The sequence below is a fragment of the Engystomops pustulosus genome, chromosome 6, assembly GCF_040894005.1.
Source record: "Engystomops pustulosus chromosome 6, aEngPut4.maternal, whole genome shotgun sequence".
NCBI classification, from domain to species: domain Eukaryota; kingdom Metazoa; phylum Chordata; class Amphibia; order Anura; family Leptodactylidae; genus Engystomops; species Engystomops pustulosus.
In genome coordinates this window covers 164,927,080-164,947,310 of record NC_092416.1, presented here as the reverse complement: position 1 = coordinate 164,947,310, position 20,231 = coordinate 164,927,080, and the positions used below count along the sequence as shown (strand labels likewise).

Genomic DNA, 20,231 nt, shown 5'->3' with positions numbered 1-20,231 from the left:
GAGAACTTTGTGCCCCTATTTGTTACTGACGACAATGCTGCAAAAATCAATGGAAAGTTTTCATGTTTTACTTACGATTTCTCCCTCTGGTTTGCCAAAGTCCAGATACAACATTCTGCTGCCGTCGTCAGAAGACATGCGAAGTCTCTCGAAAGGTTTGTGGAGATGGATGATCCTGTTCAGTCCAGGTTCTTCGGTAAACAGGGTGAATCCTTGGTCAATGTGTATGGAAAGCGCACACTCTTTACCGCCCCACGTGCACGCTGCTCGGAGGGAAGCGGGAGAAAAGCATTTATAGGGACACATGGTACAGATATCCCACTACAATCACATCAAACTAGGGCTCCGGGATGGCGCAGCATCCCAGGAGTCAGGGTCAAAGCAGGTCAACGGCCCACATTTACTTAACAAAATCAACCACTCAAAAAAAAAAACCCTTGAAATATCTTCAACTTGATCTCACCGCTGTACTAGTCTTGACACATATTTAGCAGCACGGAGCACAGGGATAAGATGTCCGTTGCTCCAGGCTGCTAATTATGCACGCCCCCCAAGTGTCAGGCGAGAGGTATGATTTCACATGATGTCAACTCACTCTCCCATGCTCCCAGCATTAGAAAGGGAGGGGCGGGGGCGTGCATAATAAGATGCTAATTATACGTTTCTTTTCTAGGTGATTCTGGCATGTCAAGACTAGTGATGAAGAGCACCGAGATCCAGATGGAGAGAAGCGGAGGTGAGTATTTCTAGGCTTTTTTGTGGTTTTTTTTGAGTGGTTGATTCTCTTTAAAGCCCCTTCCCCAGTTTTTTGTCTGACTTTGCAGGTTTTTTTCACAGCAAACTGCTTGCACAGGTATTTATACAGTGTCCATGACACATATGTGTAGCAGCTGAACTATGCCCAGAGTGACACACATTTCTGCACAGAAAGAGACGATCCAGTGCTGAGTTGGTCCATGCGCCACATTTATTACAGCAACTTGACAGAATTTTGTTGCACCAGAAAATGGTTGGTGCACATTTCCGAGCAGTGCAGGGGGCGCCAGATTAATGAAGACCATGCACCACTTTTAGTGAATCTAGAGCCCTTTGAACACTCCACAGGGAAACTGCAGTGTTTTTGATAAATGTGGCCCATTGTTACAATCTTTGAGATCTATACATAGATATACGTACCAGTGGTCACCTCCTGTATGAGTTCGGCTGCATTGTGGCAGCCATCGACTAAAGCCCGTGTCCACTCTGCCAGCTCTCGTGGTGTCTCCATGCTGAACAAATGTGTCTCCACCCCCTTCTGGGTGCCAGAGCGGAGGGCAAACGTCAGCTCTGTGTTGTATACACCGGTACTTTTTGGAGGCCCAGAATGTACCAGTCTGTGAGAAGAAGCAGAATATCAGGTTCTCTGCAAAGACAGAAGGCAATAGCCAAGCCCAAACTAGAGGTAATCGCAATGTCTACTGCAGGTCAAACACATATGTACTGCTACATTTATGTATCAGAAGAAGACATGCCCATATCTGCCACGGTCCCTACCAGCATGCCCATATCTGCCACAGTCCTTCCCAGCATGCCCATATCTGCCACAGTCCTGACCAGCATGCCCATATCTGCCACAGTCCTTCCCAGCATGCCCATATCTGCCACAGTCCTTCCCAGCATGCCCATATCTGCCACAGTCCTTCCCAGCATGCCCATATCTGCCACAGTCCTTCCCAGCATGCCCATATCTGCCACAGTCCTGACCAGCATGCCCATATCTGCCACAGTCCTTCCCAGCATGCCCATATCTGCCACAGTCCTTCCCAGCATGCCCATATCTGCCACAGTCCTGACCAGCATGCCCATATCTGCAACAGTCCTGACCAGCATGCCCATATCTGCCACAGTCCTTCCCAGCATGCCCATATCTGCCACAGTCCTGACCAGCATGCCCATATCTGCCACAGTCCTGACCAGCATGCCCATATCTGCCACAGTCCTGACCAGCATGCCCATATCTGCCACGGTCCTGACCAGCATGCCCATATCTGCCACGGTCCTTCCCAGCATGCCCATATCTGCCACGGTCCTGACCAGCATGCCCATATCTGCCACAGTCCTTCCCAGCATGCCCATATCTGCCACAGTCCTTCCCAGCATGCCCATATCTGTCACAGTCCTGACCAGCATGCCCATATCTGCCACAGTCCTTCCCAGCATGCCCATATCTGCCACGGTCCTTCCCAGCATGCCCATATCTGCCACGGTCCTGACCAGCATGCCCATATCTGCCACAGTCCTTCCCAGCATGCCCATATCTACCACAGTCCTTCCCAGCATGCCCATATCTGCCACAGTCCTTCCCAGCATGCCCATATCTGCCACAGTCCTTCCCAGCATGCCCATATCTGCCACAGTCCTGACCAGCATGCCCATATCTGCCGCAGTCCTCACCAGCATGCCCATATCTGCCACAGTCCTTCCCAGCATGCCCATATCTGCCACGGTCCTGACCAGCATGCCCATATCTGCCACAGTCCTTCCCAGCATGCCCATATCTACCACAGTCCTGACCAGCATGCCCATATCTGCCACAGTCCTTCCCAGCATGCCCATATCTGCCACAGTCCTTCCCAGCATGCCCATATCTGCCACAGTCCTGACCAGCATGCCCATATCTGCCACAGTCCTGACCAGCATGCCCATATCTGCCACAGTCCTGACCAGCATGCCCATATCTGCCACAGTCCTGACCAGCATGCCCATATCTGTCACAGTCCTGACCAGCATGCCCATATCTGTCACAGTCCTGACCAGCATGCCCATATCTGCCACAGTCCTTCCCAGCATGCCCATATCTGCCACAGTCCTGACCAGCATGCCCATATCTGCCACAGTCCTGACCAGCATGCCCATATCTGCCACAGTCCTTCCCAGCATGCCCATATCTGCCACGGTCCTGACCAGCATGCCCATATCTGCCACAGTCCTTCCCAGCATGCCCATATCTACCACAGTCCTGACCAGCATGCCCATATCTGCCACAGTCCTTCCCAGCATGCCCATATCTGCCACAGTCCTGACCAGCATGCCCATATCTGCCACAGTCCTGACCAGCATGCCCATATCTGCCACAGTCCTGACCAGCATGCCCATATCTGCCACGGTCCTGACCAGCATGCCCATATCTGCCACAGTCCTTCCCAGCATGCCCATATCTACCACAGTCCTGACCAGCATGCCCATATCTGTCACAGTCCTGACCAGCATGCCCATATCTGTCACAGTCCTGACCAGCATGCCCATATCTGCCACAGTCCTGACCAGCATGCCCATATCTGCCACAGTCCTGCCCTGCATGTCCATTTTGACAGGGGGTTTGCACCTCATGGAACAGTCCTTGCAGCATCAGGATTGTTGAAACATGAGAATTGTCACTGGGATCTGGTAGAGGTCACTGGGCATGAAGTTCCTTCTTATGTGACCTAGACCCTGTTCTAGGAAATGTCAGCTTAGCTCAGAGCTGTAGTTAAGCTTCTCTTTAGTGATGAGTGGACTGGGTCAGGTTCTACGCGCTCATGCGAACCTTGAAAAAAGGAACAAACTGGCTGCTAACACCCGTGATAGATGTAGGCACCGATTGCGGGCGTTTCATAGGGATCTGTACAGAAACCAACCAGAAGTCTGGTGTTCAGACTCAAACTCCGTCAGATTGCAGGTGTTAACCCTAATAATACTGGGTGCATGGTGGAATTTAAAGGGTTAACATCCTCGATCAGTGTCAGCAGCTGGTTCAGGTTCAGTTTCAAGGTTCGGACGAACCCACAAAGTCTGCTCATCAGTGTGAATCTGCTTAGCCGGAGGTATCTAAAAGCACGGATGTGTACTTTGCGGTTTGGGTCCACTCATCCCTACTTTTGTACACTGACCCTAGTGATCAGAGATCACTAGTGCCCCCTGCAAACCAGAACCCAGGACAAAGTTACCACAGTTACCCCCTGCGGACACAGCCCTGGACTTGATAGAAAAAGGATACCTGATAATAGTAGCCTGCGGCCTACAAGGTCACATATGGGATCAGGTAGCCAAAATCCAACCCTATTAGCCTATTGTACATGGACTTACATGACATATTCACTACTACAATGACAGATTATCCTAAATTGCTGCAGTTCCACCTTATTGCCACTTATTTTATCTGGTGTCAGCAAACAACTGCCGATTATAAGAAACATCTTCACTTATTTGGCTGCATGAGGCAAAATATGATGATTTCTATGGCATCGACCAGCACTGACTTGCAGTAGTCACATGCTGCCACTAGGTGGCAGTCCTATCACATGTAGTGATAGGAAAGGTAGTGATTTTTTTTTTTTTTAATGAGCAAAAAACTGAAATATTTGGCATCTAGTGGGAGATGAACAAATCCTTAAAAATAAAGGTTAATATTGACTGGAAACTAAGAAAAAAACTTTATTCCTGGAATATGTACTTGATATGGGTATTTTTTTGGTAGTCTGGAAAATTATCAATTCTTCTATGGTAATTAGTGAAATACAGGCGGTCCCTTACTTAAAAACACCCGACTTACAGACGACCCCTAGTTACAAACGGACCTCTGGATGTTGCTAATTTACTGTACTTTAGTCTTAGGCTACAATAAACAGCTGTAACAGTTATCACAGGTGTCTGTAATGAAGCTTTAGTGTTAATCCTGGTTCTTATGGGAATCCAACATTTATAAAATCCAATTGTCACAGAGACCAAAAAAAATTTGGCTGGGGTTACAATTATATAATATACAGTTTCAACTTACATACAAATTCAACTTAAGAACAAACCTACAGAACCTATCTTGTATGTAACCCGGAGACTGCCTGTAATAGGAAATTTTCAAACTAATAATAAGTAGTAGTAATGGAAATACAGTAACCTGTAGGATGGGCCCCAGACTGTAATAAAGTAACTCATATTCTGTAAGTCTAGCATCCCTGTAACACGCTTTTTTAGGTAATGCTTCACAGATTTTTCCCTAGTCCCCACTAGTTCCAAGCAATCAATGTGAATATTTATGGCTCTATTCTGTCAGATGGGAGGAGCTAGTCTGTCTTCTCCAGCCCAGGACCACCCATTTGACTAGAGAGAGCCTAATAATCAGTAGCATTGGTTCCCAATGAGCTAATTAGACTCTGGTGATCCTGGGATGGAGTAGACAGCCTGGTTCCGCCCATCTGACAGTAGAGATATGGGAATAATGGGAATAATGACAGTGATAGCTCCATAAAGATGAGCAGGTTATTTTATTCAACCTATCAAAAGCAACAGAATAAGAGTAGTCACGCTTCTACTGAAAAGCAACCTGTCACCAGATTTTACTCCATTAAACTACCAACCAAATTTCATTCCCAACCCTCTCAGGTAGGGGATGAAATTTTGTTTCTAGAATTCCCTCTTTTATGTTAAACTCACCCATTTACCTTTAAAAAAAACATACACATACATACAAATTTCTGCCACATACAAATGAGCAGAAAAGAGTCACTTTTTGCCTGAGATGAGTCCCCTTTAGAGGCTAGAGGGGAAGCGTAACTTCTGATTTCCCTATATCTATAATACCTAGTACCACGCTCTTAATAATCTCATCTTTCATATAACAAAGGATTGTGATTTATGGAGTCTGGGATACAGGCAGGTGAAGAAATAGGTGCAAAGTGGAATTGGGAATTTATCTGCAGATCACATTCCCAACTGTATTGTATATGGTACCAAAATCCTGGTTCTAGGTGCTAAAGAACCAAAGACAGTGGTGTCTGAAATGAAGTCCTCCTCCAGCCTCTAAAGGGGACTCATCTCAGGCAAAAAAGCACTCGTCTTAGGCTTTTTTTCAGCTGATTTGCATATGATTTTTTTATATAGATAAACAGCAAGTATTAACATAAAAGAGGGAATTCTACAAAGAACATTTCATACCCTAACTGAGGGGAATAGTTTGTTAGTAGTGTAAAAGCTGGTGACAGGTACCCTTTAAAGGGGTTGTCCACTTTACCTCATGTATTTTGTGATGTGTGTGTAAGTGTGGGTGGCAGGATATTAGCTAACGGTAATTTACCTATATACATCTATTAGTTCTGCTCCGTCTCCTTTCTTTTACCTCATCAACCACACGTTCCCGTCAATAAAATGGCCGAAGATGGAGGGCCATGTGATCTCTAAGTGGATTGTTTATGTACAGATAGAGATCACATGACCCTCCATGAGCGGCCATTTTATGGTCAGGAATGTCTGACTGATGAGGTAAAAAGACAGGAGGCTTCACTTTACATATCAAGAAAGCGGAGCAGAACTATTAATAGATGTATATTGGTAAATAGTCAAATATCTGCCCCCCCACACTGACACACACGTCACAAAAAACATGAGGTAAAGTGGATAACCCCTATCAGGATGCAAAGAATTGATGAAGGGGAGGGAGAGGTCTTCTATAGTAAAAGTGGGAAACAGTCCAACACAACCCCAGCAAAAAATGAAGATGAAGACGTATACAGAAAATAAAACAATCTTTCAACCTCCGTTCCACCTCATCCTCCTTTCTTATGCGTCTCTCCCTTACCGGGTGGCGATCAGCGGGTGGCAGAATACGGGTTTACTGAAACCTTCTCTGCTGTGGGGGAGACCATTGTACAACAAAAGATCCTTCTCTGTGAGAATCGCCAAAAGTTTCTGTTTTTCATCTTTTGGAAGCTAAAAAAAAAGATGAAAGATGTGAAGCCAAGAGGAGAGGGCACCCAGCACCTGGCCATGGTGATAAGACCTACCTGTTCTGTCAGCCAACCCATGTGCTTGACGTCCTTGCCCACCAGCAGCTTGACGTCCTCTCTGACCCGCGGCATCAGAGCATTGACATTGGCATGAATGGCGCTGAACCAGGACTGGGCCGTACCTTCATCCTTCGCTCGGAGAAAAAGAACATCTCTCCCGTCTGCTGAGCAGATCTCTAGGTACCTGCACACAAACATTGGACAAAAACTGATTGAAAACACATGAAAAACAATAAAAACAAGCTGATTTATTGGAGGCAACAGAACCAGCACATCACAGGTTCTGTGGCCATTGTTGGATAGAATTGTGGGCATATGAGTAGTACAGAAGGTAAGTTGTGGTGTGGTGGTGGTCTGTGTACTTATTGTAAATGTCACGTTTATAATGGTTTTATCACCAGGGATTAGAACTGCGGACAGTGTTCAGTATTGGCCTAGTATTGATCTGTGTATGCTGTTAGTAGCAGCAGAACAGTGAAAAATGTATTTATTTGCCAGGGTTGTAGCCTCTTCAAGAGAGAACTGTAATGTGTCCTCACACTGTTGCTCTCTTAGCTTTCTCAAATGAACTGTTACAAGCCCCTCTCCTCTGCTCTGAGTAACTGATGTTAAAACAAAATCTGCTATAGTTTTAATTCAAAGCAGAAAGCTAAGTGCCCAGCAGTGTGAGGACACTCCCTCAAATTAAAGGGATTGTATATTCTAGATTTTTTACTTGTGCTCTTAGCACTCTGAAATAAACTGTTACAAGCCCCTCCCCTCTGCTCTGAGTAACTGCTTTTAAACCAAAAGCCCTACTATTGCTTTGATTCAAAGCAGAAAGCTAAGAGCACAGCAGTGTGAAGATACGTCCCACATTAAAGGAATTGTATATGCTACATTTTTCTTTTTGTGCTCTTAGCTCTCTGAAATGAACTGTTAGAAGCCCCTCCCCTATGCTCTGAGTAACTGCCGTGAAGCCAAAATCCCTACTATAGTTTTAATTCAAAGGAAAGGAGCAGTTAACTGCATAAAGCTAAGTGGACAACAGTGTGAAGAAATAATGCCAGATTAAAGGGATGTGTATGCTAGATTTTTTTTTATCACTAACTAAATCCTGATACTGACAAATATTCTTTTATAATCAGTTTTCTTCTTATCGTAGAAATATAATACAACTATAACTTGCAGAAGCTACATGGAGCAGAGATACCTGGAGAGTAGAGATGACTTGGTGGCTTCTATCAGAGAGTGTTGTGGGCATGCTCTGTGACCTCTACAAAGGTCATAGTGATGGGAGGGGTATGGAAAGAACTGTGTACACCGCTTTCTGTGAATAATGGAACATGTGCGATCTACAGTATGTATAGGTGAGACCTATGATTGTAATGCTATCTGTGAGATGACTGCTGAAAAGTGATCTCTACAGCACAGGAGGAGTCAAGACTATTCCAAGGCTCAGAGGCTCATCAAAGATTCTTAAAAATATTCACCTTTAAAAAAAAATAAATAAGGAATTATGATGACTAGATGCCTTAAGATATGTGTTGGTTCCTGCAGAAGGACTTAGGGGTTATGCCATTAATCTCGGTTGAAGAGGCCTGGATGGATTACGTCCTCATTCCTCCTGTGCTATGAGCTGCAACAATATTTGGCTCCCAACCACAGGTAACAGGAGAAATCCTCGAGGAGGGACTTGCTTAAAAACACTGGATGCCAAGCGCTGATACCTGAATAGGCCTCTTTCTAAAGATGACTTCTACTAGAAAATTCTGTGTAATATCATAAAATTCAGATTTTTCATGTAGACAAAGTTGAGGCGATGCTGACTCCTCAAAGACGTATTGGTGGTAACTAAAGTAGCTCTAATAAAGATGGTGGAGCAGATGAGGTAGACCACCATTATGTCCTACAGAGATAGGGAAGTTGGTGGGAAAACCTTCCTATCTTGGAATAATGGGGTTGAAGAAGTCCTCTTCTGGAATGTCTGGTGACATGAACTAACATTATCAGGGGTCCCCTTATTCCTTGGGACCACCATAACTTGATGTATCTTAAGAACTTCTAGACTCTTCGTAATACAATGGGGGTCACTTACTACGGGCCCGATTCGCTTTTTCCCGACGTGTTACCCGAATATTTCCGATTTGCGCCGATTCTCCCTGAATTGCCCCGGGATTTTGGCGCATGCGATCGGATTGTGGTGCATCGGCGCTGGCATGCCTGCGACGGAAATCGGGGAGCGTGGCCGAACGGAAACCCGTCGGATTCGGAAAAACGGCCGCATTTAAAACAAAAAATCTGTTGCGGAGCTTGCACTTACCTTCACTCAGCCCGAGCCGGTGAACTCCAGCGCGTTCCGATGCTTTTCAGCACAGCAGCGCCACCTGGTGGACGGCGGAGGAACTACCTTAATAAATCTCGGCCGGACCCAAATCCACCGCAGAGAACGTGCCGCTGGATCGCGAATGGACCGGGTAAGTAAATCTGCCCCAATGTTGTATTTTAGAGCATTGAGATGTTTCTGGTGACCATCCTTCCAGGTTACTCAACTCTTTCCTCACCTGGGCTCAGGATCAGCAGGTAAGAAGGTGCGGGATACGTAACACATCTTCAGTGGTATGCTCTTCCCATCCTTTATGTCCCGTGAGGGCAAGGCTGGGGAACTCTTCTTGAGAGGTGGGGTTGGTGCGGTGCCATCCCAGCCCACTGGTCCACCGGAGGTAGAGCCTTTGAAGAAGGGAGATATCTCCTTCATATACTTCACTGTGGAGATAAGATATGAGATCAGTAGAATGATAACTCGAAGACATTCGACCTTAAAGTCAAAACTGTATCATACAAATAACAGGTGGACCATTGCCTCATGCCTGGGAACAAGTAGGCGGCCATTGATTTAGAGGCTTGTCCTATTAGTACCTGGCACTGAATTTCATCATGACATAAATGATGAATAGTCCAAAACACCACGCCTAAATGTCAAGCGACAAAATATACATAAATCATAGCTGGGTCTTCTTTCCTACATTAAGATGTAAGTGCTGATGTCAGCATTTCTATGTGACTACTGTATATATCACAATGGGGCACATCCAAGGGGTTTCCTACACCAGACCTATCTTTATCTATTACATACTACTGATTCACCGAGAAATATGGTGCCCAATAAATGAAGTGTATCATATACTACAGATTGGCAGAGATTCTAGTGGCCAATACACAATGAAATTAATATTTTATTGACTTTTATGCAAGTTAGTGCACTTTCCAAAAAGAAAAGTCATACTTTTACTATGACCTTTTAGAAGTCAAGTCATAAGGGACAACATCCTACTTACGTTATAAGTCCAGTTAAAGTGTCAGGTATTGACTTATAATTATATTGTTATGTAGAGTCAAAGAACTGACCAGGGACAAAGACAGTGGACTTGGAGACTAAACGCCCTTCCCAGCTGTCCTGGCCTTATTGCCCGCCCTACCCTAAGTGGTAAGAGACAAATGGTCAACATCCCTTACTACGCCCCAGAGACGAGGGTAAGACTATACAAAGAGAGAAGCATAGTTGCCAAATATGGGTCAGAGAACCAAGAGGACAATGCAGTACAAAATCACAAGGCAAACAGAAAATCAGAGAATCAGGCAATGAATCAGAATATAGAAATAGAATATAGAAAACAAAATGAATACTAGATAGCTAAGTACAAGACAATAGCAAGCCAAGAGCAATCATATAAAACATTATATGAGATGCCAGAGCACCAGTCCAGAAGATGATTGGATCAGTAGTATGATATCAGACAGGGCAGCAATGAGGGTGGTGAGCGATTCTGTCAATCACAGTGGATTAACTGTTAATAAACTAGAGAAGAGTTCACAGGAGACAGATGGGTGTGGTGGAAATCAACCAAGGCTGCCAGGAAAGGAGTAAATCAGTGTTCAGACTAGCAAAGATAGAACTGAACATCCTCATCTGTACTCTACAGACAGAGGATGACGCAGGCACAGATGTTACATAGATGATATAAGAATATTTCGGAGGTTGGGGGAGATAAGGATCGGGGAGTTAGTTTTCAACATGACCTCATGATCTCATCAAAAGCTTTGTACACTATCATCTTCCAGATTAAAGTCTAGCATAGATGTCTATGGAGGGGGCGGGAGGGAAAGCAGAGAGAAAGCCATTCGGCCACTAACCTATCTAATGTATATGACCAGCATTATTCTATCGGTCACAGAACCTTCTCCGGTTATGTAGATAACAAGTCGAGAACATGTCAGTTGTCATTACGCAATGTAGGGAAATTGTATAGACGGATAAAGAAAGTACTTGTGTCATCTCGTATCTGAAGTCTTCATATATATATATATATATATATATATATATATATATATGCATTGGGGTGTACAATATGTTTACTTCCTGCTATGTATAATCCACAGCATTCTAGTGATTAACACACTGTACATTATAATCCTCTTACAATCCAGTTTTAATAAATATTTGCCTTCTCGAAGATCTTTTCTTAGAACTGAATGTTTTCTGGTTACTTTTTTTAACACCCACTTGGCCGCTTACTTGTACATTTCCAGAATAAATGCCAGAAAAAAAGAAGAAAATCTGCATTAAAGGACATCTAGCACCAGGATGAAAGATTGTAAACCAAGCACACTCTTTCAGGATATGCTCTTCTTTCAGCTTCTTAAATTCCAATTTCCAGAATAATAAGAGAGAGGGAGAGAGGTTCACTGCCAGGAATAACAATTTTATATTTTGATAGATCAGGCGTTTTGGGACGCAGCGACACCTTACATGTTTGTGATTTTTACTGTTCATTTAGTTTTATATCAGGTCTAGGGAAAGGGGGGTGATTTGAAATTTTCTATTTTTATTATTTTTTAAATCTTTTTTTAATTTATTTTATTTTTATTACAATTTCTTAGACCCTCTAGGGTACTTTAACGCTTGATGGTCTGATCTTTCCTACCATATACTGTAATACTACTGTATTGCAGTATATTGCGTTTTTACATAGGATTCATTACAATGTGCCACTGGCCATACAGCCTTGGGTCTTACAAAGACCCAGGGCTGTCATGGCAACATTTAGCCTCTCCCCACTGACGTCATGGGAATAGACAATCTCAACAAAGATGGCGGCGCCCATGCACTGCCGTCTTTTAAAGGGCACCTACCACCACGATTCTACCTATAAAGGTAGATCGGGTGGTAGGTGGATGTAAGGGACGTGAGGAGAGCTCTTTTTAGAGCTAATCCTCACGTCCCTGCTAACTTTTACTAAACTTTATTCCCCTAATATGTAAATTTACTTATGCGGCTACTGGGGCGTGGAGTAGCCGGGCACAAGGCTACACAGTGCGGCTACTCCACGCCCCAGTAGCCACGTTACTCCTCCTACCCTGTGTGTTCGGCGCGCAGCTCCTCGTAGCTACGTGCCATCGCCCGACATGCTGGCGTTCTGCGCATGTGCAGAACGCAGGCCGCGGCTGAGCAGCCACAGCTCCGAGGCCGGAGCTACTGCGCATGCGCAGAACTCCGGCTTGTCGGATGCTGCGTGCCGAACACACAGGGTAGGAGGAGTAACTTGGCTACTGGGGCGTGGAGTAGTCGCGCTGTGTAGCCTCGTGCCCGGCTACTCCACGCCCCAGTAGCCGCATAAGTAAATTTACATATTAAAGTTTAGTAAAAGTTAGCAGGGACGTGAGGATTAGCTCTAAAAAGAGCTCTCCTCACGTCCCTTACATCCACCTACCACCCGCTCTACCTTTATAGGTAGAATCGTGGTGGTAGGTTCCCTTTAAAGGAGTTCTACCACCAGGATGAAGGATTGTAAACCCAGCACGCTGACATACTGGTGTGGGCCCCCTCTGGCAGGAGCTGCTCTTCATTAAGCTTCCTATGCCCTTGTTTTTAAGAAAAAAAAGGCTTTACAAATTATGCAAATGAGCCTGAGGGGCTCCAGGTTCCATTAACACAGTGATTTTCAACCAGTGTGCCGCGACACATGATCGGGTGTGCCGCAGGGAAAGCTCCCTGTGTTTTGTTTCCCAGCGATGCGCAGTCACAGCTTTTTACAATGGCTTTTGTGTTTATCGAAACAGGCCCAGGTTTCACACTGAGTGAGTAAAATAAATTTAGAATCTATATTATTAACTATATGTATAATGTGACTGTTTTAGTGTCATTTTGTGCTATTTTGGTTGGTGGTGTGCCCCAGGATTTTCTAAGTCTAAAAAGTGTGCCGCGGCTCAAAAAAGGTTGAAAATCACTGCATTAACACATATGGAGCCCAGAGCCCCTCAAGCCTTTTTTTGTGAAAAATCGGGGCATAAGAAGAGCAGGTCCTGACAGAGGGAGCACTGACCAGTATGTCCATGGGCTTGGTTTACAATCCTCGAGGATTGAGCCAATTAAAGAGTTAATAACACTGATTACGGTTAGTAGCAGCGAGTGTTTGCTGCAACGTGCAGCAAACCCCTCTTCATACAGTATTATCAGGCGCTAAGAGGTTAAGTCACTTTGTAACCAGTTTGGCAGTAGCTTCAGGTCATTGTCCATTTGGAAGACCCATATCCACCCAAGCTTTGTCTTCCTGGCTGATGTCTTGAGATGTTCTTTAGTGTTGCCACATAATGTTCTTTCCTCATGATGCATCTATTTTGTGAAGTGCACCAGTCCCCCCACCACATGATGTTGCCCCCGTGTGTCACAGTTGGGGTGGCGTTCTCAGAGTCAGGCTTCTTCCTTTACCCTCCAAACGTGACAATGGTCATTATGGTCAAACAGGACGTGTCTCCAAAAATGAAGGTGTTTGTTTCTCTGTGCATTTGCACACATGAATCTGGATTTGTTTGTAGTAATGGCTTCTGTTGTAGAGTGGCAGAGCCCATGCATATAATGACAACCTCTTAGCAGCTTTAGCTTTTGTCTTATGTTGATATGCACATTTCAGACCAAAACATGTTCATCTATGTGACACGGAATCCTTCTCCTTCCTGAGTGGTAGGAAGGCTGGAAATTCTTAGTTTGTACAGATGAACAAGGCACCTTGAGGTATCTGGAAATTACACCCAAGGATGAACCAGACTTGTGCAAGTCCACAATTCTCTTCCTGATATCTCGGCCAATTTCTTTAGACTTTCCCATGATGTTACACAAAGAAGCAGTGTGTTTCAGGTGTGCCTTGAAAAACATCCACAGGTGTGTCTCTATTAACTCAGATGTAGCCAATAAATCAAATCAGAAGCTTATTGTATGTAAACTTGTGACTTTACAGGAAGGTAAGAAAATTATCTCTTTCTTGCTTACATTTGGCAAATATAAATAATTAAGGTAATCCTAATTGACCTAAAACGGGAAAGGTTTATTCTGGTTTCATATCTTTTTCTGTCTTTTTATATAGTGTGTGTAAACTTCTGGTTTCACAGTCTGTATGTAACTAGAGCTATAATAGTAGAGCACTGGGGTAGTAATACATGTAGATTGCACTTATGTTGCTATATCCATACAACTAATAGTAGTAGATCACTAGTAATACATGTAGAACACATACATATGAAATATGTCACATTCCCTTTCTCGCTCCTTTGCTCCTTTATGCGCCATAAATAATTGAAAAGTGAATGTAGAAAAGTCACTTTGAAAAAACAGCTCAGGGCGTAACATGGAGAGTAGTGAGGTGCGGACAGCTGGATCCCGTGGCACACGCACAATCTGGATGCAATAACTGCACTTACTCATCACACAACTATTTTATTTGGAAAGTTCAAAGTACAAAATGACTTTATAGCTGCATATTGTCCAGAGGAAGGCAGGGAAAACACTGTAGCACTTTCATTAGTCACATATTCATGGTGACTTATAGATATTCAGAACAGGGGAATCCACCAATATCAATGAATAAGGCACCCCCTAAGTTTCAGTGACCTGTTGTTGGAGAGAAAATTATTTTTTTTATTATTATGCAAATAAGTTTCTAGGTGCACTGGGGGTGGGGCTATAATGCTGGTGCACCTGTTTTCTTCTTTCTATGCTGCCTCTTTACACAGTGGCCCACAGTTATTAAAGCACTGGCGCCAGTTTTCTGTCTGACTTTGCACTAGAAAGAACGTGCAAACTACACAGGTGCATGAAGATGGAAAGCCCCCAGTGATGCATAGTAAATGAAAAAAGAACCAGTAGAGGATTATAATAAAAGCGGTTTGGTTTGGTGGTAGCCCGGGGCCCAAGCCTTCTAATGGGCTCATGGCCACCCAATCCACCAGCCAAATTTTATACTGAGACACCCATGAGACACCCATGACATCCTCACACATATGTTCCTGCTCTCAATACACATGTACACAAGAGCCATTTCAGGACCTTTGAAGGTCCTCCAACAGTCCTGAGACCACAGTAGGGCCACATCATCCATTTCCCAAAAAGCTGATTCTAGTACCAGATGTAGGAAGACTTCACTACCTGTGTTGTCCTCTGGTCCTTAATCAATAGATTAACCACCAGAACCTATGGTTGGGTGAAGGTCCAAAAGTGGAACTACCAAAGCGACATAGCAACTGGGAGCCAGAGTGGGTTAAAGCCAAATATGCATGATCGTGTTCAGCCAGTGGAAATGGGCCTGTATGTTGGTCCGATCCCACGGAGTAGATCCCATGTACACAAGAGGAGTTCTGAAATTATACCAAAATATGATGCAAGGACTGGGCGCCACCGGGCTGGAAGGTAGAGACATAACTAAGGACAGAGAGGAGGATCTGGGGGAGTCTTCGATGCAGAGAGCATATAGCAATGCACAGGAAGGGGCCGCCTTCTGGACACTTGATATCATAAAGCGGAGACATTGAAATATATGATTTGCTGCTGGACACTGGAGTCCTGTCTGGTATATGTTTTCTGTAAAACACAATGCTACATGGAGGGCTCATTTGTTACAGCATAAGTGAATGGCTGTGATATATGGAGCCAGTGACATCACTAATCCCGAACAACTAGAGAACTAGAGAACATTTACATTTTGCCTCTTCCTTCTTGCCCTGGGTCCTAAAAAGTTTTCCAGTTGAGCTGAATACCCCTTTAAGAAGGCTTTGCTTTTAATCCACTTTTCAAATTACAAATATCATTTTATAAAACAATTCTGCAGAATATTACTTTTGGAATTGCTCTCTTTATCAGCGGCAGGGCAGTTCTGAGCCGTCGTCAAATTTAGAATTCCCCAGGCTGCCCTGCTCTATTTTTGGATGGCCTCCACAGGGGAGCGGAGTAATTGCCTTTTACTGTCTGCCCTGACGTGATAATGTGTAAGTGATAAAATGTGGGTCCGATGTCTAGGAACTATAGGGAGAGAAGTGGAAATGGCAAACCGGATACTCTCCACAATGTGACCTTCCACAGCCTTTCTTTCATTTTCTGAGACATCCAAATATGAGTAAAAAGAGATCGGTGGGATGTAAAAGAAAGAAACTGAGTTACCCACAACGCTTGTGGGGCAAAACTTTTATTTTTTTTTTTAAGTTGGTCCATCACAGATTATTGAGCATAGATTGAGCAAAGAAGGACCGTCCATAAATTATAGGGAAATCACCCATTCGGCAAATGAGAAAATCGCCTTGGGCGTCACCCCCTGCTGGATGACGGGGGAGACTAGTAATGAGCCCCACCATTCCCTCCCCCGGGGGCAATTTTGTGAAGGGACATGAGGATCATGTGGGTGATCACGCTGAATGAAGCACCAAAAAAAAGTTGATGCGCTCTGTCGGAGCACAGGAGCCACAATTCAAGAATCTGGCGCACCCTGCACAGTCCGCAGGCGCACTGAACCTAGTGCAGTTTGCACTGTTTCTGTAGCCCATTGGGGCACATTTACTAAGAACAGTTCCGTTGCAGTTACCTGTGTAGTGTGCAGGTGGCGCCAGATTCAGGATTTGTATTTCTAGAGCACGTTCTTCATGAATCTGGCGCCCCCTGCACTGCTGCACTTTAACATGGGGCGTGTGACACACTTCTGTTGCACTTTGCATGATAAATATGGCGCATGGCCCGACTGAGCACCAGAACGTCCCCTACAGTGCAGAAAATTGTGTCGCGTGAAGACTAGTGCAGCCGCACCACAAAACGGACGCGTGCGACAGATATGTGGTGCAGACACTTCTTAAATACTGTGCAAGTAGTTTAAACTAGAAGGAACGTGAAAGGTCCGACAGAAAACTGGCGCCAAGCCCTTAGTAAATGTGCCCCATAGTGTATATACATATCAATCTTTGCAACATAGAGGCTTTTCATGGAAAAAAAAATGATGGATTTAATAATGGATGCTAAAAGCATAGAGCATGTATGTACATGAGTGTGAAGTATTGGAGCAGAACACGAGTCCACCAGCGAAATGGGTCACCCCAGAAAGATATGTCACATATACATAAAATGATGCTTGAGGAGATTGTAGGTATTCAGGGACATTTATAATGGGTGACTGGCCATGGTATTAGAGGAAAGTTAGGTTACGCCATGAAATAGTTAAATCTTGGTCTCCGCCAGTCATGCAATTCTCTAGGCTCTTCCACATTGAGTCAGATCATTAAGCCGTTCACAGCTCACTGGACAAGTGTCACGGCTCCCAGTCTCCCACTGCGTGATATGGGTGGAAGTTAATTTGAGGTAAAGGATGATTTTATTGTATCCACAAAAATAATGACATAAGTATCTAACCCCGGGACGTCATCATAAGGGATTCTATGACTACACCGGGGTTCCAAATTCCAAATGCTGAGACCATAGTGGGGCGCAAAGGTTAGAGCTGAGCTAGAGGTTATCACTTGCCATTAGGTTCTTATGGGATGATTCATGACCTCAGTTATGTTATGTCCCAAATGTACAATCTCTCCCAACTCTCTCATTCACTTGTCTGAATCATAAGAATCATGGTTTGAATTCATACTTGTCCACGACAAGAGAAGATATGGGAAGCCACCAAATTTGACAGATTCAGATCATTTTTATCTAACGGGTATAGGGGCATGGTCAGACACCTCCAGTGGCAGCTTGAGAGCAAAAGAATTGGGCATGTTGATATCCAACGTATCTCTTCCGACACATTCATAAATCTGACCACATGTGTCACCAAGGTTGTTATGTATTTAGATGGAGAAAGGGCCACACTAGTCATTTTCTCAGGTGGGTTAGTCAGTAGTGAGTTATCTCATCATAGGCGGTTTTGGCAGATGCCCATAGCCCAAGACTTCTAGGGGGCCCATATCCACCCAAGCCAACCACCAAGATTGTTAATGCCCTATCGCCTTGTGGAGGACCCATTGGGGCTTATTTACTACGGGTCCGCGGATCGCTCTGCGACAGGTATATTATTGGGGATTGTGTCCCACGCAATCGGATTGTGGCGTGGCTGCGCTGGCTTTCATGCAACAGAAAATGGGGGGGAGGGTGCCGTAGGATGATGCGACGGATTCGGACTGAGCGCGGGATTTATCAAATTGTGTCGCAAGCCCAAACACTTACATGCACCAGGAAGATGAAGGTGAACTCTGTCGGACCTGAGCGGGGAAGCGACACATGCAGGATATCGGGCGCACGATCTTATTGAATCGCGGCACAGGGCATTATCGTCGGACAATACACTTTCAGGGAACGCGTCAGGACAGGTAAGTATGTGTCCCCTATTATTTTCATACAGACCAAGGTCCATGGCCATCTTAAACCGTCCGTCAACAGTCCATGGATACATGGAAAAGATGCATAGATGGATACATATGCTCCATATAATGCGACCAGTGTACACAGAAGACTTCATTTTAATAGCATTAACTCGATCTGGAAGCATATAGTTATCAAAAGTTCTGGATTATCATAAAAATGCTTATACAACACAAAGAAAAAATCCTATTCCATCCAATTCAGAGGTTGGTTAAAATTTCTGTAAAATTCCAAACTCCTAGTTTTTTGTTTACCCAGAATCCACAACTATACAATGTTCTGACAAGTTATCATCATATCCAGGCAATGAGGACAACTTTATTTATTGCAGATCGGTTTTGGATCTTGAAAGAACTGACCTGTAAAATATGTCCCTATTTTTATCCTACTTTGCTCCTAAACGGAACTGACCTTTAGGTGGGTCACTATTATAGCACGTTGTGGCCACTACATGACATTCTGTGATGGTACAAGATCTTGGCGCCATCTAAACATTCTGTCTAATGAGAAAATAACCAAAAGAAATTACAGTGTCCTGAATAATAAAATATATCAAATCATCTAACAGTTATCAGACCTGAAGAATGCACTACTGATGTAGAATCGCTTTTTCTGAGACAAGTAATCGTGGAATGATCATCCTGCGACAACATGTCATGATTATCATTATGCTAATGAGTCATACATACTCTGGGTCGTGTTACCAGAGCCCCTCTGTCCTGTATCTTTACAGACTGTTAGACTGTCTCCCCCTCCCCCTGCTTCTTCAACATTCCTCTTCCTGACGTAATCTCACTGCAGCAGAGGGGGTTTTAGCACACAGTGGGAAGGAGGAAGTTCTTCTTGCAGAGGCTCTGGTAACACCCCCAGGAGCCCTTCAGATTCATTAGCATAATTTGTAAAAGTTGATTTTAGAAGGAAGGAGACCATGGATAACAAATATAAGAAGATTACCACAGCCACGGTGCCCGGATCTACTAGATTTCCTTGATCTCCCATTTCCTTTGTTACTGACATGCGCCATCTCTTTATACTTTCTTCTGGGCTACTACATATAGAATAATGCAGTTTCAGGTCAGTGTGTGATTTGTAACCATCATTCTTTATCTATACTTTGCAGGGAATGGGGTTCTAGGTGCTGTGCCTCACTGCTCACCTCTGCATAGACCTCTAGGAAATCTTATACTTGAACTTATAGTGAACTTCTGTCTGTCTTGTTAGCAAGACGAAATTCAGGAAATTGCAGATAGAAAAGCAGATTAGTAAGGAAAGATGATAAGTGTAAGCATATTAAAGAGTTCATAAAAATTCACTACAAGGTTTAATGAAAAGTTGGTGGCTAGTTCAGTAATCTTCTAGCAGGTTGGTCTTCTCAGAGAAGATGGTCAGCAGACAATATACTGTAGATCCACCAATATCAGATAGCTAGCATCACTGATCATCTGTTCTTGGCAGCCGTATGTATCAGAGAAACACAGTGGCCGGAGCCAGAAGTAGAAGGATCCATAATCTGACCGTGCAAAAGGACTGTAGTTCAGCTCCCACAGACATCAATATCGAAGACCAAGAAAATCTGTTCAACATCAGGGCTGCTTCCTGGTACGGTATATGTAATGTCCCAGAGTTGTGCCATTACAAAACTTTAATCTGGGATACTCAATAGAGTGGACCCAGTAAGACTGATCACCCTACTGGGCTCTGTAACTCAGAGATCCAGCTGTCTAGGAAACACAACT

The 20,231-nt window shown here is 44.2% G+C and overlaps 1 protein-coding gene across 1 annotated transcript in view; it reads right to left on the bottom strand.

Moving 5' to 3' along the window:
- Positions 1–20,231, bottom strand: part of SNTA1 (syntrophin alpha 1) — a 37,894-nt gene that overhangs the window by 4,254 nt on the left and 13,409 nt on the right. Inside the window, exons 3-7 of the mRNA XM_072112203.1 lie at positions 9,341–9,542; positions 6,795–6,981; positions 6,590–6,720; positions 1,177–1,373; positions 76–263 (exon numbers count right to left, since the gene is read on the bottom strand). Of these exons, the coding sequence (XP_071968304.1) occupies positions 76–263; positions 1,177–1,373; positions 6,590–6,720; positions 6,795–6,981; positions 9,341–9,542 (905 nt within the window). The remainder of the gene's footprint in view (positions 1–75; positions 264–1,176; positions 1,374–6,589; positions 6,721–6,794; positions 6,982–9,340; positions 9,543–20,231) is intronic.